This window comes from Egretta garzetta, unplaced genomic scaffold (genome assembly GCF_000687185.1).
Source record: "Egretta garzetta isolate BGI_Z169 unplaced genomic scaffold, ASM68718v1 scaffold140, whole genome shotgun sequence".
NCBI classification, from domain to species: Eukaryota; Metazoa; Chordata; class Aves; order Pelecaniformes; family Ardeidae; genus Egretta; species Egretta garzetta.
This window is the reverse complement of record NW_009258376.1, coordinates 305,029-306,082: the sequence shown is the minus strand read 5'-3', so window position 1 is coordinate 306,082 and position 1,054 is coordinate 305,029. Positions and strand designations below refer to the sequence as shown.

General features: G+C 62.0%; 1 protein-coding gene across 1 annotated transcript in view; it reads right to left on the bottom strand.

Moving 5' to 3' along the window:
* STUB1 (STIP1 homology and U-box containing protein 1) overlaps window positions 1-1,054 on the bottom strand; it is a 2,976-nt gene that overhangs the window by 979 nt on the left and 943 nt on the right. The window contains 2 exon segments of the mRNA XM_035895562.1: window positions 308-424; window positions 560-616. Coding sequence (XP_035751455.1) covers window positions 308-424; window positions 560-616 — 174 coding nt within the window.

The window sequence follows — 1,054 nt, the reverse complement described above, 5'->3', positions numbered from 1 at the left end:
GAAAGAGGGGGGCAGGGGGGGAGAGCCCCCCGCCCTCTGAAGGTGTCTCCAGCCGGATGAGAGCAGGTCAGGGCACACGATCCCTGCCAACAGCCGCCTCTGCTTTGGGCTGGGCCCGGCAGCGCCCGCCGCCTCCCTGCCCCCCCCGGCACCTCTGCTGGGAGCTGCCCGGGCAGGTAACTGGGACCAAACCCAAGGAGACTTTGAGTCCTCAGTTGGGCAGGCAGCTGCCTTCACGCCTGGGGAGGGTGGGCAGGAGACAGGCAGAGGAGGGCGGGCAAGGTGGCACCCCCCAGCCTGGTGGTACCTGGAGATGTTCCTCGATGTCCTTCCTGTCATAGGTGATCCCGCTGGGCGTGATGCAGGGTTCTCTCATCAGCTCAAAACTGATCTTCCCGCACAGGTAGTCGGGGATGTCCCGCTTCTGGCTCAAGAGAAGCAGAGCTTGGGTCACGAGGGGCTGGGCCAGCCCAGCATCAGGAGAAAGAAAAAACAACACAAAAAAGGGCTGGCTCAGAGGGGGAATGGGGGAAAATGGGAGAGTTGGTAGCGCACACACCTTCCTCTTCTCATCCACTTGAGAGAAGAGCTCGTCCATGTCCGCCAGGTACTTGTCCTGAAAGAGAAGGCCTTGAGGATGAGGGGACCCCAATGTTGGGGGGCTACGGGTCCCCAGGGATCGAGCCCTGAAGCCTCCCAGCTGCAGCAGGCAGAGACGAGGTGGCAGGTCCCCAGTGGCCCCTCGGCCTTCACAGCCCCCGGCCCCTGTTCGCGCGGCTCCAGGCTGAACCACGTGGCAGGAGTGATCCAGCTTAAAAATAACCTGCCTTTGTGGGGCTATTTTTATCCCGGGATTAGTCCCCTGCACCAGGCAAGCACCCAGACCCACACGCAGCCATTGGGAGAACAGGTACAGCAGCTGGGGGAGCGCAAACAGGCGTCACTGCTGCCAGGCTGGGACAAGAGGTGACAGAGCAGGGGCAGCCATCATGGGGGGACATGAAAGCCCCACAACAGCAGCTCAAGCTACAAAATGAAGGCTGAAAAGCCGGGC